General features: G+C 40.4%; 1 protein-coding gene across 11 annotated transcripts in view; it reads left to right on the top strand.

The window, feature by feature from the left end:
• Window positions 1-26,172, top strand: part of PIEZO2 (piezo type mechanosensitive ion channel component 2) — a 321,861-nt gene that overhangs the window by 129,075 nt on the left and 166,614 nt on the right. For all 11 annotated transcript variants that reach the window (XM_074576625.1, XM_074576624.1, XM_074576616.1 and 8 more), the window contains exon 4: window positions 22,485-22,527. Coding sequence is in view for 10 of the 11 variants with exons in the window: in XM_074576624.1 (XP_074432725.1) it covers window positions 22,485-22,527 (43 nt within the window). In the remaining variant the exon portion in view is untranslated. The remainder of the gene's footprint in view (window positions 1-22,484; window positions 22,528-26,172) is intronic.

Here is a 26,172-nt window from a genome sequence, read left to right on the forward strand (position 1 = left end):
AGATATATGAGTCTGAATCAACAACCACACAGGATGCCTTACACCTTTTGCATAAACAATGTACAGCACATCTGTCATGCTTATTTTTAACACAGAGCAAAATAAATATGAAAAAATTCCTTAGCACTCACAAAAGAAGAAAAAATACCCTTCACATCTTTGGAAGGAAGAGAACTCATTAGATGAGTTTAGAAGTATAGACTTGACTTCCAAAGTCTGAAACATCCCTGTTTTGCTTAATTACTCTAGCATGTTCCTGATATCTAGATCTGGAGCACTGCACCATTTCCATCCATGTATACTATGTTTACTGCTGCATTTTATCATACCACGTTCCTTTAGGGCTTTGTTGATAGGAATCAATAATCTAAATTCCAGAAAGGTTATAGTCATCATCGAGACCAGAACCAGAAAGATTTTCAACAGCATCAGTGTGAAAGTTGTAGTAAATGAGAAATGTTTCATGACAAAACTGTAATCCTATTTTTATGTGTCTAGAAATAAGGAGAATGGAACATACTGTCTTTCAAAGTCCAGTGACCAGAGAATGAACTTGATTTCCAGATATCATCACTGATGCCAAATGCCTATTTTAAAAATGAAAACAATTTTAACACTATTTTCACACTAAAATAGTGCGAAACACTAAAAAGCATTTATGATGTATGACAGCTGATGGCTGATAAGAACTTTTCTCAAGCTTTTTGGGGTGTATTATCCTCAATTCATTACCATGCTCTGTAGAAGAGAGAAGGGTCGTTCGCGATAAAAAACAGAACTTCAGTCCTTTCCTGAAGGGAATTGGGAGTAATATAATTCAGAGTACATTACTTAATAAAAGATCCCAGTAGAACCACTAGTATTTTTCTGTTATGTATACAGTCATACATTTCAAAAGAATACAGCCAGCCCCCAATCCAAAGGACACAGTGAGAAGAACTGATAACTTTTAATGCATTTTAGGTTTATGCATCACCTTACTGACAAAGTCATTATGGCCAAGAAATGTCATATAGCAAATTCTTTTTCAGGGTCCTTTTGTCACACAATTTTAGAACATTGCAATGGAAAAGGATGATTTTTAACCAATCCTTTAGAGCCAGCAGAGTTTGACCTGGTCATGGATTGTGACCCTGCAGTTTGTTGGCGATGCCACAGATGGCTACATAGCAGGTTCCAGGAAATTCCTGATTTTTCTAGACCCCACAGGTTTGTCTGTGAATAATGTAATGTTTCATGAAAGAACTCATGTTCTTACCTCAACCATAGAAATGTCAAAGGACTCAAATTACACCCAGAACAGGCTCCATCGTTGAGTCTAGCAACTTACCATCATTCTTAGAAATAAGGTATTTAGTTTAGGTGCTGAGCTGGATTTTGATGGTCCTAAAAACCTTACATCCACCTGGAGGGTGTGGTGGTCTAGTGCTAATCAAACACAGCTGCGATATAAAACTTGTGGAATTACAAGATACACTGCTGAAAGTCTTATTTAATGAGTCTGGACATTTTTTCCCCCCTGTGTTTTAACAGAAAGGAGATAAAAAATGGTTATTTTGTGGCTAATTTTTTCTGTATACGTTCAGATGGGAGGTAGTGACTCCCAGACTGCAACTGATATCCCAGACAAACATTGCAAGAGTAGAAAATAATTGAAGCTGATGTTGTGGTGGCAACAGTTCCAACTTTGTAACACTTCTGGTTTCCCAGTTCCCATTATTTCATAGTTAACCTTTACCTTATTCTTGTCTATCTGATGTTTTATGTTTGCCTCAGTGTCAAGTACAAGACTAGCAGAAACACTAACGATCAGTGCTGTGTGAAGGGGGCAAGTGATGCCTTTTAAACTGCTATCAGATTGTGCTTAATTTATTTCTGTTTATATAAACGCTCATGCACATTTTCATCTTCAGGGGCCTCATTCATTAGAGCGGGAGCTTTCTGTGATTATTAAGTTTTAGTACTGCACAGCAACCTGCGCAATTTCAGGAATCAGGCTGATTGAATTACCCAGTTAAACAACCTCGCTAAGCAAGGGGGAGAGCCATTTCAGCACTGTTTTTTCAATAATAAAGTTGAATTTCATGAAATTGTCCAAAGTTTAAAAAACTGTAAGTACTAGTGAGGAAGAAGGGCGCTCTGTAGCGGGCAGTGGTGCAGAAGCTCAATTTGTTTGACTCCAAGTACAGGTGCTTCCAAAAATATGCAGAGGAGGTATAAAACAGGTAAGATTACAGGGGAGGCAATACTTTGAGATCTAACAGAAAAAAAAAAGTCAGTTATTTTATTAACCAAAGCGGAAATAATTCTGGTATTGCTATCTGCAGTGCATATATTTGTCACACAGTAAATCACTGTTATCTGCAGAACGGAGATATTGAACAGCAATGATTTGTTGAACTTGTACTTCTTGGTCAGATGTTCAGTAGTCATGAAATGTGCAGGAGAAGGAGATGAATGAAAGCAGGGGGGCAAGTCAGCAGACATACAGGCGTATTGTCCATCAGTCTGACAAGCTCAGAGTCCATGGTCACCGTGCTTTGCTTTTCTACAGTCCTTGAGGCTACTATTCGTGCAGCTCTTGCCTCAAGAAGATTTCGGGGAGGGAATGGACACTTTCCAGTCCCACCTCTAAGTGTCACTAAGAATTTTATGCAGTTTGTAAATGAAAACTTCTGGGGATTGGTGGAGATCAGATTTGTCTTGCTGGCGTGTGTGCCATGGTTCTGCCCAGTGTAGTAGTTCTACAGCCACGCAGGGCTGGCCCTATCTTCTACTACTATACTCTCATCATATCATATTTTCATGAGGACTTTTAACCAAAATAAATTTCAGCTCATGAAATTGCATTGCCTTGAGAGTGAAATATCACCTGTTCGTTGCCATCCCGTTCTCTCAACAGCCTTTCCACAAGTTAGATTACACAACACCAATGATACATGAATTTTAAAATTATTTTTATGACTTTTCATGTCCTCGCTGAAACATTGTCAAAATTCTCTCATATATGATAAAAAAGAAAATCCTGAGCAAGGAAGTTCACAGAATACACATCCACATAAAACAAAGCTGGAATGCTGATACAGTTCCACAAACATCTGGAAAAAATCAAAAATGGGTTTCCACATCTATCCTGTGTCATTCTGGATAACAATAAGAAAATGATATCACATTTCCTCTTCAGAGCTCAGAGCTCACAGTTGTTCCTGTTGCCTTTTTTTTTTTTTTTTTTTTTTTTTTTTTTTTTTTTTTTTAGCTATAGCAAGAGTGAAAGGTTCTATTGAATTGGCGGGTGATGTGTTTAAATCAAAAGGTAGAAATTAATGTTTGTGTTTTGCTACGTAATTTTCTTGGAGAAGAGCAAATATTTTACTTTTTAGGTGGTGGCAGCTCTTGATTTCAAAGACTTCTCAAAAGTTGGTTCAAGTATCGGTTTTATTATTTTGGAAATGTTGAGTGTCAACAACATCATGAAATTCAGTTATTTTATTACCTTTTACAAGACTTAGATTTGTTGTACAGTAATACAGTTATTGTAGACACTGTGAAGTGTTTACAATTTATTGAGATATTAATTTATGTGAAAGGTATTTAATTTTAAATGGACAGCTCATTAGGAGTGATCGACACGACCTGAAAGTCATAAAAGCAATCCTGCATATGTCATTGCTGGTGCTACAGCTAAGCAATTGCACCGTTTCCTAAAAGCAGTAGATTTCTTTTTTGCTCTCTAAAGCTTTGATGTTCTCTTTTACATGAGCAGGTAGAAGGTGCATTCTTAGGTTTTTTCATGGAGGCAGAATGCAAAGCTTAGCTGGGTATCTGCCCATGTTGTGTAAGGAGTGTTTAGCAAAAGCAGTCGCAGAACCTTGCTTTCTGTTCTGTATTCATAGAATCATAGAATCATAGGGTTGGAAGGGACCTCTGGAGATCATCCAGTCCAACCCCCCTGCCAGAGCAGGGTCACGTAGAGCAGGTTACACAGGAACGCGTCCAGGCGGGTTTTGAATGTCTCCAGAAACGGAGACTCCACCACCTCTCTGGGCAGCCTGTTCCAGTGCTCTGCCACCCTCAAAGGAAAGAAGTTCCTCCTCATGTTTAGGTGGAACTTCCTATGCTCAAATTTGTGCCCATTACCTCTAGTCCTGTTGCCAGACACCACTGAAAAGAGCCTGGCCCCATCCTCCTGACACCCACCCTTTAAGTATTTAGAAGTGTTGATAAGGTCCCCCCTCAGCCGTCTTTTTTCCAGACTGAAGAGACCCAAATCCCTCAGCCTTTCTTCATAAGAGAGGTGCTCCAGTCCCCTAATCATCTTTCTAGCCCTTTGCTGCACCCTCTCCAGCAGTTCCCTGTCCTTCTTGAACCAGGGAGCCCAGAACTGGACACAGTACTCCAGGTGCGGCCTCACCAAGGCAGAGTAGAGGGGGAGGATGACCTCCCTCGACCTGCTGGCCACACTCTTCTTGATGCACCCCAGGATGCCATTGGCCTTCTTGGCCACGAGGGCACATTGCTGGCTCATGGTCATCCTGTTGTCCACCAGGACTCCCAGGTCTCTCTCCACGGAGCTGCTCTCCAGCAGGTCAGCCCCCAACCTGTACTGGTGCATGGGGTTATTCCTCCCCAGGTGCAGCACCCTACACTTGCCCTTGTTGAATTTCATAAGGTTCCTCTCTGCCCAAATCTCCAGCCTGTCCCGGTCTCTCTGTATGGCGGCACAGCCTTCCAGTGTGTCAGCCACCCTCCCCAGCTTTGTGTCATCGGCAAACGTGCTGAGGGTGCACTCTATCCCCTCATCCAGGTCATTGATGAATATATTGAAGAGGACTGGACCCAGTACTGACCCCTGGGGAACACCACTCGTCACTGACCTCCAACCAGACTCTGTGCCCCTAATCACGACCCTCTGAGCTCTTGTCTTTCAACCAGTTATCTATCCACCTTACTGTCCATTCATCAAGCCCACTCTTCCTAAGCTTCCCTATGAGGATGCTGTGGGAGAACGTATCGAATGCCTTGTGTAAGTCAAGGTAGACCACATCTACTGCCCTCCCCTCATCTATCCATCCAGTCATGCCATCATAGAAGGCTATCAGATTAGTCAGACATGATTTCCCCTTGGTAAATCCATGTTGAGTACTTCTGATAGCTTTCTTTTCCCCCACATGCCTTGAGATGATGCCCAGAACGAGCTGTTCCATCATCTTTCCAGGCATGGAGGTGAGGCTGACCGGCCTGTAGTTCCCCGGCTCCTCCTTCTTGCCTTTCTTGAAGACTGGAGTGACATTGGCTTTCCTCCAGTCCTCAGGCACCTCGCCTGTTCTCCAGGACCTCTCAAAGATGATGGAGAGCGGCCCAGCAATGACTTCCACCAGCTCTCTCAGCACTCTCGGGTGCATCCCATCGGTGCCCACGGACTTGTGAATATCTAATTGATCTAATTGATCCCTCACTCGACCTTCCTCAACCCCAGGGAAGTTGTCTTCTTTGCCCATTACTTCCCCCAATGCCTGGGACTTGAGGGCTGGGCTGAGCAGTAAAGACCAAAGCAAAGAAGGCATTCAGTAACTCCGCCTTCTCCGCATCCTCTGTCACCATGGCTGATGTCTCATTCAACAGTGGGCCCACGACTTCTCTGGTCTTCCTTTTGCCTCCAGTATACTTGTAGAAGCCCTTCCTGTTGAGCTTGACATCCCTAGCCAGGTTTAAAAGGTATGATATTCAAAAAGTTATGATATACAACTCTGAGAATGAATAAAGGTTAAGTATCAGACTAACATGACATTATGCTAGGTCTCCTGAGCTTTGTTAATAGGGTTTTGATATTTTAGATAGGAGAAAAACCCACCAGATTATGGAAAATGGGAAAAATATTTCTCACTTGCTCTGCTTCCCTTTCCCCACTGCCTTCTACATGTCACACAGTGACTCCATTCATCTCTGAAACCTTTACTGTCATGTTCTCTTCTCCGAGTTAGGACCATATATAGAGAGAGAGGGTAGGGTTTTTTTTTTATTTATTTGTGTTACTCTTTGTGGTACAACCAGTACCTTGGAGTTCTACCTTTTTTTTTTGATATATTTAATTCTGAGGTAGTATCCTCTATATTTGAGTCAGTACTCACAAAGTTTGGCTTCTATAATTTTCTATTAATTTTAATAAAACCCATCCCCCTAGCATATGGCATGCAGAAGACACTGCAAAGCAAGCTGTTACAAAGCCCAAAAAGCTTTATGAGCTGAAAAATTTTAGTTTGGAGAGGGGAATATAGACCTTTGCAATTTTCAAATGCTGATGCTAAACCCATTCAGATGTAAGTCAAACACATCAGGAGCACTATGCTCTTTAGATACTTTATCCTAACATGTTTTTCTTCATTATTCCTCCCTCAGTTGGAGGTTGTATATGAAAACTGTTAAAATGAAATAAATAACGTATTCCTATGAAGATGATTAGTATATTTTGGAACTCAGAAATGGTAGAAAAGTTGGGTAATATTTCAGCATAACTAACAATGTGAGTGTCTTTTTTGTTTTGAAATTCCTAGTCCAGGATGTGGATAGTTATGTCATAATCTCCCTGGATATTTCCTAGTGTTTGGCTGGGCTTTGAATGATGATCTCTGTTACTGGAAATCTTGTGCATCTTTATGTAGGGTAGCGTCAAATAATAGAGGCTTTGAAATGAACAGTGTTCACATATGTTTTCATACATTCACATACGTTTCATATGTTTTTATACATTCACGTTCATTTCACCTGGACATTAGTTTTAATTGGTGTTACAGTATCTCACTTGATGCTTCTGTTTTAAACTTCATTAAATTTGTTGCATGCTAAAAATACCTTATGTTAGAAGCATTTGTGTGGCTCCATCTGTACCCTGTGCTATTTTGGGAGACCTCTGTGACTGGTCTGTCTCTGCTGTTGCTCTGTCTTGGGAATTGGATGTCGCTTTCCTGTTTCAACATTGGCATTCAGTCAAGATATACCCATTTGTAGTTGCTGTTCTTGGAGTTTACGACAATTCAACTTCCTTGCTATCAAGTCTTTATTGGTATCTCCAGGAACTGTCCTCAATCACTGCATCCTCTGTGGAAAGGCAAAGATGAGGATGAAATAACCTCATCAAATAAATTTTTGAAGCCGTTATTAGAAGGTTTCTTTGAACAGAGTGACAACTAAGATTGTGTTCAATATATATCAAAAAGCAAAGGTCTGAGATCCTGTTATACAAATGTCAGAAAAAAAGACCAGGTATGATCCCTGGTCTTGTGTCATTACCCCGGCTCGTTAAGTTAGGGGGGAGTTTGTCAGCAAATATCATCATGGCCGTGCAGATACCTCCAGTTGATGGAAGAACACATACAATTCAGGATTGGTGCACTTTGACTATGGAGAGTTAGTACTCCTTTGGGCACAAGAGACTGACCAGTTGCTGGGAAACAAAGATTTTCAAGTTTCCCTGCATGGACAGCTTTTTCGTATTGTGGTCGACCAACCACCTAGCCTTGAGCATACCTTGCCTGACAGTCCTTGGGAGGAGACTTTTCTGCATGTGTGTATTTATTTCTTACTGTTACAAAATTAATGAGCCAGTGATCCACTTTCTAATCTGTTTGTTTACCCTGATGCTTCTTTTGGTACTGCAGGAGCAGGTTTCATAGAGCTATCTCAAGGGTCTTCCCACAGACCTCCCCTTCAGTTTATCATGTTCTGGTTTTCTCTTTTGCTCAGTGTTTTTTCCTAGTAGAAATTATTCATCTATTCACTATTTCATCACTGCAAAGAACTAGTAGGATTTTTCCCTACAAAAGGCTTACTGTGATACATAAAAAAAATCAAGCAGTAAGGTACTGATAACGTAAACATTTAATGTGCGGAATAATCATTATAGAATTTCACCTGAAATATATATCTATCTGCAGAGGTGGTCAGCTAGGGATCTAGCATGCTGCTTGGCAGAGATGCTGATCGTTCCTAAATAGGAGCTTCATCTTTCTAGTTGCACAGGGCATCCAGTGAGACCCTTCTGTTGAAGAGCATCAGTGGGGAGCTCCTGCTGGCTCTCCTTTCTGTCTCCGTCCTTCAGGGCTCACCTGCTGGTAGGTGCCAGCATGCCAGGAACCACAAATGGCCCGGTGAGATGCAGCTCCCTGTGCATCAGACACACTAATGGTTTCTCCAGGGTCAGTTTCCAGTCCCTCAGTTAGGTGACTGATTGGCCTTTTTTAACTTACTTACCTTATTTAATTTTTATGAGATACAAATCTTGATACCTCATTCGTGTTTGTTCACTGTAGGGCAGTGTAGTGACAAGTGTAATGGGATGTACAGAGTACAGCAGAGTCCAATTGCTCAGCAGCCTGATTCCACAGGAACCAGGCTTATGGTTTCCTTTTGTAGCTGTAAAATCAGTTCCTTTTGAGTAAATTGTACCGTTATTACTTCGTGTCATCTAATGTAATTTTCTTAATTGGCTAATTGCTTTATCCATGTGCCAAGCATAAGTCAACCTCCATGGACGTGTCATTCATTAGCTGCATCTACGTTCACTTCCCCCAACATGTCTTTACATGCTATATTTGGATTCCTTCTGTGGTGCATTTCCTCTTGCGGTACCACATATATCCTGTGTAGACCCTCCCTAGTCCTTTGGCTACAGATACCTGGCTTGTTACAATAATTGGACACCTTATTTTTCAGGCGTGCTGTGCTCTCCTTTTGCTTACATTTCTAAGTGTGCTTCCTGGTTCCTGCTTCCTGAGATCAGCAGGAGGTCTCCCAACATTAACATTTCTTGCAGAAGTGCAAATGCCAGTGCTAACCAGTTTGTCACGTAAGCATTTGACCTGAGTATTTGTGTGGCCCTTCTCTATTGACACTGAAAGAATCTCTTGAAAGTAAAATATAAAAAAAATTGAGCCTCATAATCCTGATATCACTACTTGGCAAATCCCCTTTGTCAGGCATGTACTCCAACAGCTCTCTCCAAAAGCTCTCAGGACGTTTCCAACAGCTGGGAGCTCTGGTCTGTTTTAGGCATTCACAGAAGCTCCTTGTCAGGGTTTGAGGCATTTGGAAACCGCAGTGAAACAACTTCTCTTCTTCAGTGACTTCCAGTACTAATGGCGCAAATAGGATGGAGAGAGGGAGAGATGTGATATATGCTAAATCAGGAAGTCGCTATTTGTTAATTTTCTTACTTTATGGGGGATTTGCATGCAAGCAGAGGAGATCTTCCAGGACACAGCCATCATCCACAGCCATTCTGTTAGGCCAGTTTCAAAAAGGAAAGAACACGGGACAGTCTTCAAGAAATGTATGGATTTGTTGGGCCTGATACAAGAGGAGATGAACAGTGTTTCTGACACTTGAGAGCTACCTAAAGAGAAACTTCCAGCCGTCTGAGGAAAGATGAGAAGCTGCAGAAGCACGTTACTGAACATCGTGATTCAGTATCGCGCCTTAGCTCAACACAGTCTGGAGCCTCCTTTTCTCTCAGCCATTCCTAATATACTGGATCCTGACAGTTCCCTCAGTTTTTGTGTCCTGTCTGGATTGCAGATTTTTCAAGGCAAACACTTGTCTGCGCTCTTCTGTGTTTTTACAGCCCCCAGGCCAGCTGGGTCCCGCTATTGCTTGGCCCTTAGTGCTGATGCCAGCAAATCCACCAGAAAAGATATTTTCCTTGAATTTAGAAAGTGAGTTTAGGGAATTGAGTTCCCGGTGTAGGAATGCATAAAATGCAATGTATCTTAAGACAAGTAATTTAGATCCCTGATGAGTTTGTGCATAAATCAAAGTGCAGAATTTATTGCTTGGTTTCCCTTTGACATGTGTGTTGGAAGCATACTAAGATGACACTTTATTTTCCTTTTTGTGCTTTTAATGCTTCACTGTTTCTTGTGCAATTCAGTATTTGTGTCCGTTTGCCTTCTGACAAGTTTTAGTGTATACTTTTCAACGTACAATGTTATAGAAAGTTACATTCACCTCTGAAAGCTAAGAGCTAATTCTACCCACAGCACCCACATCACTCCATGAAAACTGCTGCAGAACAGCTGCACAAGAGATAAAGCCCTGAATTATTTAATAAGTTGCAAAAAAAATCTCCGGTGTAAGTCCTCCTCCTTTTCACTGCCAACAGGGGTGTTTAGCATCTTTCAGGGTCCGTAGTTCATGTATGAAAACCTGTCAGCCAAAAGCAGCTCGTTTATGCTGGTTTTTTTAATCTCTCTTCAGATAAGTATGGAGTATAAGGTATTATTTTTGATGTGGTGTGCATGTTTATTTATTTGCTGTGGTGTAGAAAAGAGGCTTTTAGTTATTTCTGTTACGAGGTTTGATGCCTTCGGCTGAATCGCTTGAGCTGGCTTGTTCCATTTGTTCTTATTTTGCGGTTCGCACCCTCGCCCTTGAACTTTTCGCGAACGTGGGCCAGCTGTTGCACCTGTACAAATCCCGCTGGGCGCTCTGCTCTCAGGACTGGTGCCACGGTGCAGGGAAGCCGTATTCAGCAGGGCCACATTAGCATTAGGAGTCAAGATACGATTTGTCCCACTGGTTTTGGCATGACTCGCGGTCAGTAGGTAATTAGAACCTCATGCCAAACCTTCATTATTCACGTTCTAAAATGGAGCAGTAATTTTTTTTTTTTTTATATGAATTAACTATAATTGCTTACTGGGATTGACAGATGTATTACTAATTCAACAATTACTTCGTTATGAGGCACTAATAGGAAAAAATGTACTTGAAGTCTAAAATCTCTCTCGTGAATTAATCCTTAATTCTCTACATAATTTTGACTTGAGCAGGTATTTACTTAAAGCTAGAAATTGCCTTCAAATCGCAAGTAACGTGTAACTAATGCCATATGAGAAAATAAGTCAGATTAGTAACGAATAACCTGCAGGGCTGAGTCATCTTTTCTTGTACATAGGTAGTTTTGAAGGGGGGTTTTCGTTTGTTTTTTAGTTTTTCTTCTTTGTCTTTTACTTTCTTTCTTTTTCAGAGCCCTCTTCCCCCATAAGCAGGTTCAATTAGGCATCATTTTGTCCTTCTGTCCCATGCAGATATGGTGATGATGTCAAAAGTGTAAAAACTCCAGGGAATCCAGCCTAGAAACTAGAATTTTTAAAGCTGGATTAAATATTACTGAGAGCCCCAGTGAAGTCTTGTTACTTTACATCCGTGGACTTTCAGAAAGAAATGTACCAAAGTGTTGATATGAAATATAAATATGGATTAGTGAGACAGAAAGAAAAAAAATATTATTTCCGCTACTAAACTTCCTTTCTAGAATGGTAGTTATAAGAGGTGATGTGCAGGTTTTGGACTGTGAGTTAATTTTTTTTCCTCATACAAATTACTTTTAAAGAAGTCACTCCAGATAAAAGATGATTAAATTAAGTTTAGATTAATTTAGATCTAAATTAAGTTTAAATTTAGTGCAGTGTTTGGCATTTACATCTCTCTCCAGTATAAATCAATGTTTGTATGTATGACTTGTTCTTCGTTAGAAATTGATCCCTTTTGTACTTTTCAGACACTTTTTCTATTGAATATGTTTTTCTCTCCTCCACCTCTTTGCTTCTGTTTGAGCCCGTAGCAGGTACAGTGTCCCCCACTGCTGCGAATAGCTCACATTTGCAACCACATAAAATATACTCAATGCGTTCCAGCTGGCAAAGATGAGAAATTTTGACAGACTTTATGCCTTGCAGAAAATGTTGCCAAGGTGCCCAGATTCCTATATTCAGAATAAGTAGTTTTCCAAAATTGGTACAGAGAAAAGTTTGGGATGAGAGAAATGGTTTTAGAAATTGGGCCAACATACTTCATACAAAGTTGGCTTCAACTCTTATTTTGAGCACAACAAGGATGTTTCCAATATGTTTTTTAATACACCCGTGAAGGTGCTTTATAAACTGCTTATTCTCTAAGGTCATGGATTTCACCTGTGTTCCATCACCTGATCCTGTTGTGGGACCTTCCAGTTCTTCTGATGTGCTTGGACTGGGAGAACTCGCCAACTGGCGCTAGCTGTGAGGCGTTGCTGTTGTTGGTCGTGTCTCTTTGAAAGGAAGCAAACAATACAGTGTGCTGTTTGTCCCTTTTCTAGTAGGCCTGATGTAATATCACTTCTAAAGGCAACGAAGCAGCACGTGAGTAAATAAAATACCTGATTTAAAAATGCATTTGAGAGTCACACATCTAAATTGCCCGTGATTTCTGTAACATGAAAATCCCTGCTGAGTAGGAAATTATTAGCGCTCATCATCCTCTTCAGTATTTACTCAGAAGGTATGACTCTGTTAATACCCTAATGAAGCACTTAAGTAAAACACATTCCAGTGAGGACAAAATAAGCACACTTTAAGTAAGTGTGAGAATACTCTTGTCATCTAGTGACTTATGAGAATGGCGAAAGTTTCAGTGCTTTTATGATTTCTTTGGCTTAGATTTAGCCAAACAAACTAAATGGGGAGAAACTATTCCTAATACTCCTAATTAAGCACGTAACTGTAGAAAAGCAAACTATTTGTAAACTGTTTGAAGCGTGCAAGACAAAAAGCACCGAGTACTTTTGAAAATGGAAATGATTAGGCAACTCAGTGATTTCTTTAATTTGTTGATAGTGCTCATGCTATTTGTGGCATGCTAATGAAAACTAATTAAGAGTGATCTGCTAGTACACTGGATGCAATCCTGCGGTCTATTATAGACAAAACTGAACATGATCATGTAGTGTTGGACATCTGTGAAATCTTTCTGGGCACTTCTAGTGGCTCAACCATGTCTATTTCATGGATCATGAGCAAAGCACAGATCAGTAATGCTTACCTGTGGCTCTTTTGCCCTTCTAGGGGCAGTGAAATCCAGCAGATGTTCCAGGTGTGCAGGGGAACAAGTTGCAGGAGGCAAAGCCCATGATGCTGGTCTCTTCTGGCTTTGCAGAGGACGCCGAAATTTGTGTTGTCATGAGTCAGGAGGGAGAAGTGGGGGCGAGTGGGAAGTCTCTCTGCTGTTGGTGCATCAGACTCCAGCTGCCCAAACTCCTCCTTGGAACCCCCTTGTCCATGTGGGCACCTCACCCAGGGAGCGGCAGCAGTGGCAGCAGTGTTTGAGACTGTCTCAAAGTGAAGGATTGCGCTGGGTCTGTGACTGGCCCCTCACCACCTTCTCTTTTTCCCCAGTTCTTGTGCCTGTTCCATTTTCCCCGTGCGGCTTAATAGCTGCACAGTCGACTGTCTCTTAACTAAGAGGAATGGGAGCTGGAACGTAGGAGAGCTTTGCCCATTCACTTCTCACAGACTAGAGCTTTGGGAAAATCTGAGTGAAATCACAGAACTGTAAGCTCTGCAAAGACAAAGAAAATGAAAACAAAATAAACCCTTTGTTCAGCACATACGTGTGTATACTTGTCAGCTGAACTAGGTAAGGCATCTTTATATTTGCTAGGGAGGAAAAATAACATCTGTTGGAAGTGTATTCCTCTCCCCGATTGTTTGAGTCTGCAATGGCCACTTCACACTACTGTCCAGAGGAGCGCGTCCTTCTGCATCTGGGTTTCTCTTCTAAAGAGATCTCAGGGAGTGAGTCACCTTTCATGCCCCAAATGTCTCACTGACTGGTGCAGTTACTGCTGCCTTCTCTTAATGGCATGCAAACAGAAGGAGAGTTTGAAAATGCTGTTTTCTGCTTCTGTGGAGGGTGGTGTGTTAAGGTTGTACACATCTCAAGCCAGTTTGCTAAAGTTTATTCTGGATATCATCCTTCACACATCACTTCAGGTCTGTCTGTCTAGTGTCATTTTAGCCACTGAAATAATCTGGGGGTTTTGGCTGAAAAATTTGAATATAGGCCAGTCCTCAGGCCTAGCAACAATTAGTTGCTGTCTTCGTCGTACTGTGCGAGGGTTTATGTAATCTGTGAGGAAAATAATGTGAATGAAATCGTTCTTTATTATCTTTAGAAAAAACTATGTAAAAAAAAAAAAAAAGGCAATTTCCGAGAAAAGGCATGCATTAAAATGTTAGTGGAGTCAAAGATACCACCACTAGAATGCTCGATTTCTGTCATCTTAATGTTCCTCCTGTTTCTGTGCAAGATTTCCTGGTTTCCTATCCTTAATTCTCTCATCCATAATTTCTTGTATATGGATGTGCTACTGAAGACATACTTGTTCTTTATCTCCCCCTTCCTATATATCTATGCTGCAGAATTCGGGGAGAAACACTTGCCCACCTCTCCTTCTTCTGATGAGACAAAAAGAGAAAATGAGACAATGAAAAAGCAAATTCCTTGTGCTGGCACACTGCACACATTCATCACTGCAGGAAACTAGGTCGACATTATTATTCATAACAGTATATTATGTTACAATAAAACTAAGCAGAGGGTAGCTCTAGAAATTGGAAGGATGCCCGTCAATTACACTCTGAAGTGAAAACCTTGCCTCTAAGATACTATTTAGCAGGCAGAGCCGTGTTGGTTGGGGTGGGAGAGGAGAGAATTTCTCTGCCAACAGAAATGGAGAAAAATCTCATTTTCTTCAAGTTTATGAAAAAAATAAACTTACTACAAGTTTTCTTTAAGTTCCTTTGCTTTTACTTTGAAAACTAAAGCAAAACCAGTCTTCCATATTTGAAAAAGGACCCATTTGGTTATTATTTGGCCTCCTTTCTCAAGGTCTAGAGCAGAACGTCAGGGCTCTTAAGCTCAGTGACTCTCTGACTTGAGGTTGACATCCCCCTTGGCAATGGCAGGACATGTTGCCTTCCTTTGAGGCTGCTCCTCACAGCCCTGATACCCTTTTCTGCTTTAAAAAAAGAATAAGAGATCAGTTATATCTGTGGACCGTCTGATTCTTTCCCACTTCAGTCCTGCCGTGTGATTCTGTGCCGGTAACCTACAAAGTTCTGCTTTGCACAACGTGCAAAGTCCTTTTACTCATCCTTTCATGCAGTGGTCTGCTGTCATGGGGAAGGGGGAGAAAGTCTGTTTAAAAAAAAAAAAGTAAAAGACGCCAGAATTAATTCAAATCTCCAGTATCCTTGGAAACTGGCGTTAAAAACCACCAACCAACTATTACAGCAAACAAATAGATAAATAATAGATTAAACAAAAACAACAACAAAAAGCTTTCCATTAACTAGCTCTCTCAGGTTTCATCTGAAACACATTCCCCAAAGATTTTCTAGTGCTGTGGGTTTTGCTGTTTTGCTGCCTTGTTCAGGAAACAAATTTGAAATGAAATGAGCTTAAAATCAAAGTGGTTTTATGCATGTGTGTGTTGCAGGGGAAGATTTCCTGTAAGTGTTTTTGGTATACTATATCTAAGCAGGTAAAAGAAATCATTATTCTTTTAAAAGCTATGGAACCTGACATCCTTGTGAAAAAGCTGCTTTTTTAAAAAAGTGAAGCAATTCAGACAATTTAAATGGGCGTTATTACCTGTATATCATTTTAAACAAATCTGGCATGGAAGAACAAATGTAGGAGGAACTTTCCCAAATTTTCCTTTTCCAAGTTATTATTTCTTCCACACATCTTTTAACTTGCTGTTTAGTTAGCGAGTCATCTTCACATCTAAAATGGTGTGCGTGATTCTCATATAAAAGTACATAAACTTCTCATTGAAAACAAGCGGTGTCCCATTTAATGTTTTAAGTCCTGAAACTTTTTTTTCCTCTGCTCCCATTCTTCCCAAAGGAATTACCCACAGAACACTGCACCTCAGTATTTTATTACTGGGATAGAAATAATAGCTGTTGTTTATGTTACTGAAAAATAGATATTATTATTTTTTTACTAATCATTATTGCTATTTGTTTCCATTTCAGACAAACTATCAAAGACCATTAACTCAATGCCCATCTTTCCAGTTATTTCTGTAGGCTTTGGATCAGGCTCAGAGGCACTGGTCTTACTATCACACAAAGTGAGCTGGGATCTGTCCCTGCCTCCATTTGGCACGGTCTGACCAGTGAGCAGCGAGATACTGAACCACTGATGTCCCAGGTGCACTAGGGAGTGTTTCACATTATCTGCCTTAAAATACCTATATCTACCTTAAATACCTATAGTATTTCAGTTATCTACCTTAAGTTAAACGATCCATTTTAAAAACAGTCTTCCCCCAGCCCTCCAATTCCGGTGCTAATCAAGATCAAAACGAAGAATATGGATTAGGTCCGTGGAGCAGCTGCTTTTAGGCTCCCCGCTTATCTGTGGGAGCTTTGCTTACCCTTCTGGGCTTTCACAGCTCCCAGGTAAGCCTCAGACTCAAAGAGATGACTGTCAGATACAGCTGTTAATCACTTTACCATAGCTGTTGTCTTCTTAATACTCATTTTAAAGCAATATTCATCTCCGTGCACACACACAAATATAGCGTCAGTACCATTGCACTTTGCTCTATATTCCTATTCTGCTCATTTTATTAGTAAAAGTTCCCACTCATTACAATCTCCGTAGAGGACAAGTAGTGTTTTTGATGATGATTATTTTTCTGGTTAACATGGAATGAGTCAAGATTTCTTTTTTAATATGAAAGCAATTTTTATATCTCACAATAATAATCTAATATTTTCCTCACAAGAGAAAATACACAATAAGTCTTTCCCATGACATTGTCGTGTAGGGATCAAATTTGTACTCTTTATTCAGTCAAAAACCTGTTGAAAGCTGGTATGAGTGGAAGGCAAGTAAAGACTTGCAAAGTCTGGTCTTTGTTCTTGGTATGACCTCTTCCTTGGTATGTATTCAGTAATCACTTTCTTCAGCTAGCCAGAATCCTATACCACTGGCCCTCCACTTCTATTTTACTAGTGGTTTTAGTCTTTTCAGTATTCACAGCACACCATAACAGCCCAGATTTTCCTTTATTCCTTCTCCTTGAGAAGTTGTTTTAAAAAAGAAAGTTTGCTGTTGTGCCTTAACAGAACTGGCTCCCTGGGGTTTAGTGGGGAGTGTGGCTGTGCTCAGCATCCAGTCCAGCCCTGCTTGTACATCAGGGCAGTACAAAGGCTCCTTCTCACTGTAACTGAATGGATACAGCCCAGAAAACAATCCTAAGGGTGAGCACCCTGACACCCTGACCTGCCCTGGCATCCCTCGGGGTGACTGTAACTGGAAAGCATTTCTGGGGGCACTCCAGGACTGGGAATGGGAGTGGTGGGGTGACCCGCGTCTGCTTTAGCAAGCAGCACAGCGTGATAGGAGTGAAGGAGTTAGTGCAGATTCCCTGGCTGCCACAAGACACACACGATACATATTTTGAGTGAGGTTTACGGTGGATTAGCTCCGGTCTGGTCATGTGGACTGAATGCCCATTAGTGGTTGAAACACATCAGTTGTGTCCTTGGGGTGCAGTTTAGTTTCATGTGAAAGGAATCCAGTTTGTTCACTTGGGAAAAAAAAAAACAACCAAAACCAAACCCAACAATATCCAAGAATATCTACCTGTTTCTAACATATCATAACAGGGTTATGTGCATCACGCCTGCGTGTAACTCTCTCAAGATAAACGTGATGGTGCTGTGTCTGGTACCTTGCTAGTTCCTTCAGAGAGCCTGGGTTACTCCTACTGTGATACCCCATTGACGGGCTCCAAAGAATCTTTTTTACCTTTGAGTTGATGTAATTTACAGATATTTTGTCCCATTCCAGTCATTGAAGATTGTCATACCATTCCCATTGTATACTTGAATTCTGACAGGCTCACTTAATGCTCATTGAAAAAAGTCAAACAATGTCTTTTGGTTCAATTAAGTCATATTTTCTCCTCTGGTCCTTGTGTCAGATCATAGTGAGAAAAGAAGGCAAGAATTATTATTCTTACTGTTAGAAAGCCTCAAGAGCAGAGCCAGACACAGGCATGTAGTTCTCACAGTAGCCACTAACTCTGGAGAAGTGAGAAGGCAGCAGGGCTGTGGGTAATGACTGCACATGGTCGTAGGGACCACGGGATCCATAGGGACCTTCATGCATACCTGCGTGGGGATGGTATAGGAGGCATATGTTTTAGCTGTGTGTTTACAGTACATGCCAGGCTTCTCCCTGAACAGCTACAGACCTCTGCTGTACTGGCAGGTAGGGAATGATATGGGTCAAAGTGAATTGTTGTGCAACCTCCATGAATGGCTGAAAATCACTTCTCCAGTATTTTTCCCCAACATTGGACACTTTTAAGATTCCGCTGGACAGGGTGCTGGGCCCTCTTGTCTAGACTGTGCTTTTGCCCAGAAAGGTTGGACCAGATGATCCTTGAGGTCCTATCCAACCTGGTATTCTGATTCCATGAATATGTTATTCTGTTTTTCCTAAACCCACCATTGCACTTCAGCAGCTAGGCAACTTCATGCTTTGTAAAGGTGAGCAGCCTAGCAGTGGATTATGAGTCCTTTCATTCATAGTAAGCAGAGAGTTGTAACCAAACCAAACCAAACAAGAAAACTGCCATATAAATGAAAGCCTACCTGTCAAAGAAGACAACTTTTCATTTCAGAAAGATGTTTTTCATTATATCATATTAAATCTCATATTCTTAAACACTCATTCGTATGCTAGAATTTCACTGAGTGCATATGTGAGCATGATGTGCATTCTACCACTGTTCCTATTAAATATGAGCAGTAATTCTGGAAGTGCATTATGCTTCGTCTTTTTGAGGAATTTTAAAGCTAGCACTGTTAATGTGAAACAGAATCTTTGGAACAGATGGGAATGGTCAGGCACTCTGGAGCAAATCTTTAGAACAAAAGCTTAATTACATGGGTACCAAATTAAGGCATTCTTATAAACAGTTTTGGTATTTCTGACATGGTGGTAAAAAACAGAAAGCAAAGAGAGGCCAAATTAACTTAGCAACCAAAGTGTAGCAGCAGATTGATTCTGAAAGTCGACAGGTGAATGTTTTCCACAGTCCCAGCAGAGGGAAAGACTGAATTGAATAGCCAAATTCGTATTGATTTCTTTGGGAGCAGGATCAAGCCTTTAATTCGTGAAAAACTCCTGTTTTGATTTTAATGAGAGTTACGTGACTTAAATCTTGTTTAATGTTTTGGAAGCACCGAGTAAGGTTTAAATCAAATAATAAGTTTTCTAGACTTTTAATAGCATTATTCTTCTTAGTGCTGCGGTTACCTCAGGGTATTTACTTTTGGCTGTTAGTGCAGTGTAGAAGTTGATACTATTGAGAATGGAATTGGCAAATCTTGAAACAGAATGTTTAGATCATAAACATTTTAAAATAAGACTCCATAAAAAAGATGTATATTTTTTTAATATGAAATGTTAGTTGTGTTCTTGGCAGGCTTTCCTTCAGAGGAGTCACATGCATTTCAAAGAGTGTTCTGCTAGCCAGCTGCAGCCAAAAAATTATTTCAAACCAGTGGAGACCCAATTGCCTTTTCTCTCCTCCCCCCCCCCCCTCCCCTTTTCTGTTGGACTCTATATATCATACAACTGAAGTGTAGCCAGTCACGGGGTGAAAAATTCATACAACTAGCATACACAACAGTGGAAAGCATAGAAACACTGACTAAAGATGCCAGTACTAGTTTGTGCTTTAAGAAATACTGTTGAAATTTCTTTTCTTCAACACTCTTCAAATCTTCAGACTTCAAAAACTGTTGAATACCCTTTCAGAGCCAGCAGGATTGCATAAACTATATGGATATGTATGAATTGCTTACATCTGCCCTGCGCTTACCTGTGGAGTGGCGCGGTCGTCTTTTTAGCAATGACTCGATTCGTCAGTGCTACGTGAAACCAGATATACTCCAGGGGTGTGCAGAAGGTGGTGGGTTTGGGGCATAATTCATAATGAAATGTTGATGGTTTATTGTGCTGCACAAGATTTTTTGGTTTTCATGTTTATTTGATATAAATGTGAGTGAGGATGTTTGTTGTCCTGCTTTAAGGATGTCTTAATAGGACTTCTTTTCATAGAATATGAACTTAGTGTTGATGAAAGGTATCGTATGTAGGTCGTTGTGCAGGCAGAAGTTTTGCCTCACCTCAAGCGAAAACAGGTGCCACAGTAGAAGCTCCCTGTATCGATCAAACAGTGTACATTGTTCAGTTATTCCAAAACAGAACTTGACTGATTTTTTTCCATAAACTGAAGGCAGAGCTTTCTCTACCTCGGTTTTGAAGCTGCTTATTGCTGTGTGCTCTGCTGGATATGGGCCTGAAATCCCTGCCTGCTTTGGACTGAATGGGGACAGTTAAAAGTGTTTGATCACTGATTGATTACATTGATCACTGGCTGTAGCTGTAACAGTCCTGAACAGAAAAGCTTTGTGCCCGTTGCCCCAAAGTGTCATTAGAAAAGGTTTTTAGAGCCTTTCACTGAATATATGTGTGTGACTGAAGTTTGAAGCAACTGGTGGTGAGAAGTTGAATGAAAAAGGAGTTCCAGAAGAGTATAATGTCATATACTGACCCTGTTTGGAACTGGCCATGAACCTACCCTTTAGCCAACCCAAAGCCCTCCTGTATGGAGTGAAATGTCAGACTTTGGTTTATTTCAGGGGCATATACTTTAATGTAGTTTCTTTTCCTCTTTCTAAAGAACAGAGATTAAAACAAGGAATTTATTTTCAGCAGGCCCATGTTAACTTTATTCTTTGGCTGTCCAGTTAGGAACTGTGAAGGAAGCCTTACATGACATAGGCCTATAAGGAAATTGACTTTTGGGGTTTTATTAATTTCAGTTTTTATTTGCTTAGTCCGTGATTTGCAAACCGGACAGATACTAGATAATATTGTATATAAAAATGGTGTCATTATTTTAGAAATTCACCACATTCTTCTTGGGCTAAACTGGAAAGTTAAGTCAATTGAGTAGAAAGAATTCTGTTGCTAGGTTTAAAAAAACCCAAAACATAAAAACAAACCCTCAAACCCAAAACTTCTTAGAAGTTGAGTGTTTAAGTTCTTATCTAGATCAGCAGTAAGTGTCCCGAATTCAACGATGAGAAGCATCTACTGCGTCTTCTTCAAATATTTAACATGTTGCAGATTAGAGATAAATACCATACTACAAACATGGCAGGTCATTGATTTCTGAGCTGATACCTTTAACAGCATGGAAAGGTAATGATGGTAAGAGATACATCTGCAGAGGTTTTTCTGACTGATAATACTATGTCACTACTTTTCCTGTACTAATTTGGCAAGTACGACTTGGATTGTCAGTGGAAAGAATGTAATCCATGATTTTGTTATAGTCGTTCTATGGGCACTTGCTGCACAGTATGCATTTAATCCTGAAATTCTGCAGATTTAAATCATACCATGTTTCTTTCCTTTATGTCTTTCTGCTCTTTCTCAGTACTTCTTGGCAACGTTGCTGCTTGTGTCTGAGTCTCTCTGGTGCTACTAAATGTCACTCACAGGAAATCTCTTTGTTCCTAATTTGTATTTCCCTTTAGGCGATGGACTGCATCAGCAAAGGGATGCCACTTGTGGCAGCACTTACTGCCACTTCTCTGATTGCAGTTTGAGTACGATGAAGCATTCAGAAAGAACTGTACTTGCTTACATTGCATGCCGTCCTGTTACATTTCCCACAGGAGTGTAAAAAGACGCTATGACCCAGCTTCATGTCCTTCTATGTATTTACCTTGCAGAACTGTGTGACTTGAGATATTTGTGCTCTTAGTAGCCTGTATTTACAATGACCACATAACAGTAGCAAGAAAGTGATTGACAATAAGCAAAAAACTACTAAGAGCTGAAAACTGTTCACCTAATGCTTGTGGTGTGTGTGTAAGTGGGGTGTATTTTTGAGAAAATCAAGGTAAAAGTTGCATGAAGTGCATCAGAAATACTGAGGGCAACTCTTTGGATGAGTCTGCCCATTTGAGTAGTTTGTGGGGCTTGTTTTGTTTTTTTTTTTTTTGTTTTTTCTCAAAACTCCTTGATTGTTTTGAGAAAGAGTCCTTTGTAGCTGTTTGTTTCAGTATGAAGGGTTAAACAATAAAGCAGAGATACATCTTCATGCTTTTGCTTTAAAATAAAAGGGCTGGATTTCAGAAGGAGCTGTAAAGCTTTCAGCAAGAATCAGGCGAACGCTACAGTGAAATGAAAAGCTGAAATGTGAAGAGTGCGTGATGTGAGATGCCAGCTCAGCGCTTTCAGGAGTCATGTACAGATCACGTTGCTGTCGGAGAGGAGACCACCCTTGGAATGGCAGTGAACTGTAGCAGTGACCGGCTGCTTTGCAATGTAAAGGAGTTGCACTGGCTGATACCCCTCCAGACAATTATGTCACCCAGTGGTGGTCTCTCTTAACAGTTCTTTACTCCAGGGAAAACAGATGTTATTTACAAGTACTTCTGTAGGGGTGGAAAAATCACCTTACTGTACAGATTCCAGCTGCACAAGGAAAAGAGAAAAGTAAAAATGTTCATACAGTAAAGGTTCTTCACTGAGGGTTTTTGTTTTTTCTCCTTTTTGTATAGGTTCAACATGGGAGAAAACGTTACGGCAGATTGGTTTTGAAAGGTAAGCCATAAATTTGTTTCCTTCCTAGTGCAAAGAGAAAAGGAAGAAAAACTGCTTGGGCAAGTTTGCAGAATTATTTATTTTAGCTGATTGAACGTATCTAAGACCTCAAATTTAGAGAGGAAGTTATGCAGTGTCATGCACATATATGTTCAGCTTTTCTGTTTATGTCCTCTTCTCTTTCCCCAGTCGATCTGAAGCAACTTATTCACTGAATGAACTTGGCTCATAATGTTTTTTGCTGGCGACTATATAGTATGCTAGTATTAAAAAAGGTGACACACTATTTGGGTAGAAGTCTTACTTATGAATGAAAATATTGCTCTCGCTTGTATTATTTTTTCCATGAAACTTCTAACCTGTGACATATTAGTTGACAAAAGTAAATGAAGTTGAAAGAGGACCAAAGCTGGCGGAGAGCTATTTAGCATCAGAGGAAAATTCAGAATTCAGCATTCCTCAAGTGCAAGAACTTCTTGCAGCCAAACTTATCCAGAAGATCATCATACCAGAAACATATGTCTCTCTTGGAAATTAAAGTAGGCCAGCCCCAGTAAAGAGTGATCTGATGATGAGGGTCAGATGCTTAATCTCGTGTTTATTCTTCTACAAATGGTAAGCAGAAGAATCTGCTCTCCACTTGGATAAAGTTTTGCTGTTTTCCCTTAATAGAGTGGCTTGCAGGTGTACAACAATGCTCTTGGCTAGCTGTTGAGTGGACAAGAAGGGATTTCTCATCTTCATGTTGCAGGAGCGCATACTGTGCATACTGCTTGGGGCATCTCAGCAAACCCTACAGACAATTAGGCCTTTCTGGAGTCAATAAATAGCCATACAAGTCATATGAAACAGAAAATTATTTACTTGCTTGCTTTCTCACAAAAAGAAAGCAGGCTGCATTTTTCTTCTGACCTTTATCTTGCATAAAGTTTTTATTACAACAAAACAAGTTTTTGTTACAACAAGACTGATAGTGAAATGTAATTACCCTAACTCTTACCTGTAATTAAGATTCTCAGACCTTGGCAGCAAGATATGAAATATTTTTTTTATATCATCCTTTTATAGGAGGAGTCTGCTTAACTAACACCACTTGAAGAAATAAGTTTCTAAATGCTTGACTTTTTCTGATCTCCGTCTAGAAAGGTGGCACCTGAGGGAAGGATTAAGGCTGTCTCTAAATAGCTTCCAGGTCTTCAGCAGTTGTACCACAGACCTGTGGTATCTGAAAGGTGGTCACCCATCTCTCTGTAAGAGTCTGAAAGTGTCTAAGGACGTGCTAGTGTCCTAATGACTAGTAATTCTCTTTCTTTAGAAGGTGATTTTGAAAGCATCTATGTTATAACCCTGAGTGAATATGCACAGAGTCAGCCTGGTTTACATGTTTAGTTAAATATATATGATTTCCATGTTAGACATTATATTTGCAAAAAAATTAAGGACAGTGCTCTTTCCAACATAGTAGACACAGAAGTGCATGGAAAGATTATGTTTTGTTGTTATTCTCACAGCCATAAATATTATGTTGGTACATATTATTTTGGTTCTTCAACAGAAACATAGAAAAGCAAATCAGTTTTGAATTTGGCAAAGATCTGTCTTGGTGAAACTTAGCTTTTCATTGGGACAGAGCTATCTTTGTAGCTATACAGGCACGGGTTAGTTTAAAATACTACAGAACAATAAAAACACAATAAACCCACTTTCCTCCACCAGATAATACATAGAGGTCAGATTATAGAATCATAGACTTGTTTGGGTTGGAAGGGACCTTAAAGATCACCTAGTTCCAACCCCCCCTGCTCTGGGCAGGGACACCTCCCACTAGACCAGGTTGCTCAAAGCCCCATCCAGCCTGGCCTTGAACACTTCCAGGGATGGGGCATCCACAACTTCCCTGGGCAACCTGTTCCAGTGCCCCATCACCCTCACAGTAAAGAATTTCTTCCTAATAGCCAATCTAAATCTACCCTCCTTCAGTTTGAAACTGTTACCCCTCGTCCTATCGCTACACTCCCTCATACGCTCCTGCTACACTCTTTAGTCCCTCCCCATTGTTCCTGTAGGTTCTCTTTAGGTACTGGAAGGCTGTTAGGTCTCCCCGAAGCCTTCTCTTCTCCAGGCTGAACAACCCCAACTCTCTCAGCCTGTCCTCATGGCATAGGTGCTCCAGCCCTCTGATCATCTTTGTGGACCTCCGCTGGACCTGTTCCAACAGGTCCATGTCCTTGTGCTGAGGACTGCAGAACTGGATGCAGCACTCCAGATGGGGTCTCACCAGAGCAGAGTAGAGGGGAACAATCACCTCCCTCAACCTGCTGGCCACACTTCTTTTGATGCAACCCAGGATGCGATTAGCTTTCTGGGCTGCAAGTGCGCATTGCCTGTTCATGTTGAGCTTCTCGTCCACCAGAAATTAATTTCTTTTTTAAATCTTTTGTTACTAGTATAGTCATTCCTGTAAAGACTTTGGCCAAACATTTTTAAACAAACCAACAAAAAATAACCATTTCGTTGCCATGTGTTTTTATCACAAGTTGAAAATCCAGACTGATATGGAATACTTGCCATTTTGTAGCTGAGGAAGAAAGGGCATTTTCATTTCATAGCTTCACAACAGTCAGACATATTTTAAGGCTTTAATCCGATCACTAAATAAAAATGTATCTCTCCTACTAGCCCATAAGCTTAAAAAAGTCCCAGTAATATAGGGGTGATTCCATTTCGTTACAGCATCTGGGTAGGGGCTGTGGTTCATAAGCACCAACTGGAGAAGATGCAGTGCCAAATCAAGAATCAGACTAGAAATGCCTTAACTGTGACACCTTACTGGATGTTTTCTATTTAAAGATGAGTGGTTTTAACAGCACTGCAAAAAAAGTTGGATATTAGTGAAAATTACACACTCTTAGTTGCTAAGTTTGATATCATAGAGGGGTTCCTTTCAATAGGTTGAGCTTTTTTCTGAAGTTAGATCCAATCTGGTTTCTTGATGAGCATTTCATTCAGCATGATATCATACTTATCTGAAGGGCACTACAGTAAAATATTGATTCTTTCATCGCCTCATTCTTCTTTTAAGATTACAGATTAGCACCTGCTGGTGCTGTTTGTCTCCGTGAAAATGGAAAAAAAGAGTAGTTTTGAGGAGTGCTAGAATGAATTGATACCTTGGATGTATGGTTTGAAACTGCCAATAGAAAATAGTCAATTTTTTTTTTAGCTGAGTTCATTGAAAGTTCCATTTCTGTCAATTTCCAACTTGTGAGACGTTTCAAAACTATAAGGAGAACCCACACTAGCTGTGTGCGTGCAATCTATGTACCACATGAAACATGGAGAATTCTTAATAGGCTGAATTACAGGTGAGAAGCCTGCCTGAGAGCAGGCAAATATGTAGAAGACATTACTGTGCAGATCCCATTATTGCCATTCTAGTTTGAAAAGAAGAAAGGCTTTCAGATGGCACTTCTGCACCCCAAGAGGTTGATTGTCATCCTAGAGTAACTTTAATTGAAGCAGCACGTTAGTTAATACAGATGGGGTGAAGATTTGAATGTACTTGGCTCGCCATAATCGTAGAAGTAAATGTGTTCTCTCTTACCAGCTTTTTCAGAGAACAGGGAAAGATAAAGCAAGAGAAAT

The sequence above is a fragment of the Larus michahellis genome, chromosome 2, assembly GCF_964199755.1.
Source record: "Larus michahellis chromosome 2, bLarMic1.1, whole genome shotgun sequence".
Lineage (NCBI taxonomy): Eukaryota > Metazoa > Chordata > Aves > Charadriiformes > Laridae > Larus > Larus michahellis.